This window comes from Camelina sativa, chromosome 8 (assembly GCF_000633955.1).
Source record: "Camelina sativa cultivar DH55 chromosome 8, Cs, whole genome shotgun sequence".
In the NCBI taxonomy this organism is placed as follows: Eukaryota; Viridiplantae; Streptophyta; class Magnoliopsida; order Brassicales; family Brassicaceae; genus Camelina; species Camelina sativa.
Window position 1 is genome coordinate 14,506,098 of NC_025692.1, and position 4,198 is coordinate 14,510,295.

The 4,198-nt window shown below is 35.6% G+C and overlaps 1 protein-coding gene across 1 annotated transcript in view; it reads right to left on the reverse strand.

The window, feature by feature from the left end:
• LOC104707165 (mitogen-activated protein kinase kinase kinase 1-like) overlaps positions 1-2,718 on the reverse strand; it is a 4,601-nt gene extending 1,883 nt beyond the window's left edge. Inside the window, exons 1-7 of the mRNA XM_019228469.1 lie at positions 1,402-2,718; positions 1,155-1,239; positions 960-1,022; positions 716-873; positions 546-618; positions 393-452; positions 28-74 (exon numbers count right to left, since the gene is read on the reverse strand). Coding sequence (XP_019084014.1) covers positions 28-74; positions 393-452; positions 546-618; positions 716-873; positions 960-1,022; positions 1,155-1,239; positions 1,402-2,465 — 1,550 coding nt within the window. The 5' untranslated portion in view covers positions 2,466-2,718. The remainder of the gene's footprint in view (positions 1-27; positions 75-392; positions 453-545; positions 619-715; positions 874-959; positions 1,023-1,154; positions 1,240-1,401) is intronic.

The window sequence follows — 4,198 nt, forward strand, 5'->3', positions numbered from 1 at the left end:
TCCAACACAGTGCATCCAAGGCTCCATATATCAGCTGGACTTCCATACCCATCATTACGCTTGAGGTTAATAACCTGATCAAGTGATTATGTTCCATTTAGAAACAATTTTGCAAGCATAGCCTAAAGTACAATCAAAATGGAAGGAAGCCAGATCTATCTGTTTACATATGAAGTTATAAACACCATAAACAGAATTAAAGGAAATTTAATCAAATACTTTGACAGAAATATAATTGGGGGGTTTTGATGTTAAGAAGCCTGAATCGCAACGTATGCAACAACATATTTAAGCAACAGTATAACATCCAACATTGCCATCCATGTATGATATGTTTGTCTTTTACTGTACTCACACAATCAAAACAGTAGGAAGGATCCCAAAACAATTACCTCTGGAGCCATCCAAAATGGAGTTCCCTTGCAGGACTTAATGTCGTTTAACTTTGACACCTAAATAACAAAATGACACAGTTAACCAAGTCAGGCGAATAAGCGATGTACTTAAGAGCAAAACACTATAAACATCTATTAATGGAAAAGAACCTTTGCCAAACCAAAATCTGCAAGTTTGACGGCGCCATTAGCGTCCACCAATATATTTGCACATTTGATGTCCCTTTGTCACATAAAATGAGAAAAGTAAGCAACCTTAGAATATGCAGGATATTAGAGGCTTGAAAAATACAGGGACAGCTATGACAAGAGAGTCTAACCTGTGAATAAAACCTTTATCGTGGAGATATTTCAAACCGTCAAGAATTTGTCTGGTGTACAAGGAGACTACAGAGTACCGTAGCTGGTATCTTTGGTAAAGTTTTAGAAGGGACCCTTGGGTTACAAGCTCAAGAAAGATGTACAAATTCGACCCGTCCTGCAAACAGCAAAATGTTATATTCTGCAAGAAAAATGCTTAGACAGCTGCAATTAAAGAATATGAAAGCCAGAACAGGACCATACCTTGGCTGTGCCACGATATCGTACAATATTTTGATGTTGTAGCTGACTGAGAAGCGCAATCTCCTGTAGAAAATGAAAAATGTGGCAAAGGTAAGGACGATTGGGCAACCTAATTTTGACAGATCAATGACACAATGTTAAAAGGGTAGTGAAATATGCTGCGGCTCATAGACCATGTATATGAAACTTGCATACCCCCTCAAGTTGTTGTATGCACTCTTTTGCTTGACTTCCCTGATCAAGTAGTGAAACTTCCTTGACAGCAAAGAAGTCCCCATCTCTACATTTAACATAAACATCCATCAGCCAAAGGCATAATGGAAAACTTGCTTTGCACCGCAGTTGTCAACAGACTACCTTAGTATCCCTCATTAAGTCTACATTCTTTTGAACTACCAGCAACTAATTATCTGATTAAGCTCAAGCAACCAGTACGACTTACCCTGAAATGCCTTCATACACAGAGCCAAATGATCCTCGTCCGAGAAGTTGACCCTTTTGCCAAGAAGTGATGATAGATCCTCCAGAGGCATAAATCGGCGAAGTATTTGATACTGTACTAGAGGTGTCACACTCGTTTGTAGTGAATGAGCATGCCTCATCGGCCGTATCTCCCAACATAGCTCCCTTCTCTTCCGTTTCCAATTCCTCTTCCCTAGCTTCCTCTTCAACACATCCATTTTCGGAAGAAGAAGAGGTACTCGGTCGCGCAACTGTTTCAGCTGGAGCAAATTGCGTAAGGAAATCCCAAGATGAGCCGTGAAGATCAATAGGAGGTCGTTTCATGGATGGAGGAGGCTTAAGTACTGGTGGTCTTACCCCTTTTATACCACCACCAACAGGCACCACATCATTGGGAACAAGATACCCTTTCGACTTCACCAAAATAGTAGGTTTTCGTTCTATACCACGCCTGTTCTCTACCGTACCACCGTCAACAACAACTTCCTTATCCACTGGAGTGCTTAAATTCCCAATCTCACTAGACTCGGAAGGCATAATAAACTCAGTAAAATCCCCAATATCCCTAGACTCGGAACGAGTCAATTTAGTAATGTCCCGATTCGTTGAATTGGTGGAAGCAACAACAACACCACCACTAGGACCAGCTTCACTCCAATCCTGAGGCTGAATCTTGTGACTATCAAGCTCAAAAGACTTAAACCTATTAAGAACATCTGAAGAAGAACGCTTCTTACAAGCCTCCCAAGCATCAAAAGAAATCGCCAAATCATCAGGACCAGAAACACCAAGAGACTGATAAATCCGATCCATTTCTCCCTCACCTCCTCCGATTCGGAAACTAGTACGATCCGGGAACTCAAGAGAACGAGTCATCAACGAAGAAGTCGAAACTGAAAGATCTTCAGCTGACGAACTAGAACAAGACGCAGCATCATAATTGATATGCCTCGCCGCATCACGCCGCTCTAACCGCCGTACCGGAGTAGTCTTATCTGCTCTTCGTCCCGATGATTTCTTCATACGAGCTATAATTCTATCCATAACCAGCTAAATCCATACGCTACTCACAAGCTCCAAGTCAGAACAAAGAGAATTAAAATCGCACCTCTTTCTTTGACTAGAACCGCTTCAATGGAGCTTGGAACTGGAATTTTTTCCCGCGGGAGTGAAGAAGACCGAGAAATTGGGCAAAACCTGACGGCGAGGAGAGAGAAAGAGAAGAAATGTAAACAAAAAACAAAACAAAAAACGCGGTGTTTCGTGGAATAATCGGAGACGGAGCCTTGTGTCTGCGTTTTCCTCCATGAGACTCTCTACTTTTTTCTTTTTTTTTTTTACTTTGACGCGTTCACTAACTGGGCTTTCTTAATGGGCTTATTATGTTGGGGTCTTTTTTGGTTTCAGTATTAGAGTGGGGCATAAAACCAGAAATTCAAACACAAAACTGAAATTTAATATAGAATAATATGTAATTTGGTAATATCTATTATAATTAGACAGATTGACAATACTTTTGCTAATTGGTCATCTATTAATGAAAAGCTAATGTTTTTTTTTAACTTATTTGGTAATATATATTATAATTAGACAGATTGACATTTGACAATACTTTTGCAAATTGGTCATCTATTAATGAAAAGCTAATTTTTTTAACTTATTATTGTAATTTTTTTATCTTTAATTTATTAAAATATTATTTTTGTAATATATAATTAGGTAATATATTTAATATTCAGACACATATGAAATTATAATTAGGAAATCTGGTAATATATTGATGAATTATTAATGTTAATTAACTTATTATAGTATTTTATTTATCAGTTTTTTAAAAAATTAATGTTTAGATATATGAACTGTATTAAGAATAGTATCACAAAATCTAGCAATATTAATGAGTTATTTATGAAAAGTTCTTTAAAATTTTGATACTTGGAGCTGTCATGTAATAATAATACATATTTACAAAAAATAGTATACTTTTAAAAAGGACTTATGACACATGTGTAAAATGTTAGAAATTTATAGTAATACAATAGCTTTACTATATTTGGTTAAAGTTACATTAGTGAAATTGCTATATATATTCGAAAACGCGCGAAATAATTTTCTCATAGGTATTAAAAGTTGCATCTGTTAAACATATCTTAAAATCTTGATCTGCACGTTAATACAAGTATATCATTTTTCGCTCGTAAATATAACTAACTCTTATTTGACACATAAATACCGTTATATCATTTTTTTTGACAACCGTTATATCATTTTCCCGCGTAAATTCAATTATTTTTTTTACATGTTGATACAGGTAAATCTCTATACGTCCGTGTAACCAGGTAAATCTCTTCTCACCTGTTAATAGTCTTTAAAAAAAATTCGGTACGTAAATACGACCAACAGCTTGTTTTTCTGCAAGTAAGTATGTTATTTCGTACGTAAATTAGTTTTTTCTTCCTTCATAAAAACATTTAGAAAAAAAACTTTTGTAACAAAATTTCTTGCAATTTTACCAATTCTGAATCAAAACAAATTAAACAGTTATGAACTTCTTTGTCATAAAATTTTAACTTATACACAAATAGGGAAAACCTAGTATTACAAAAAAAAATTAGAATATTAAAAAAATATATATATATATATAAATAAAAACTTGAGACAAAGAGCTCTCTCGGAAGAGAAGAAAGAGGCTGCTGTTTGTTCATGCGTTTTGTTCCTTGAACAAGTTTTTCCCCCAAACAAAAAAAAACACACACACACAGAGAAGCAAAAAAAAA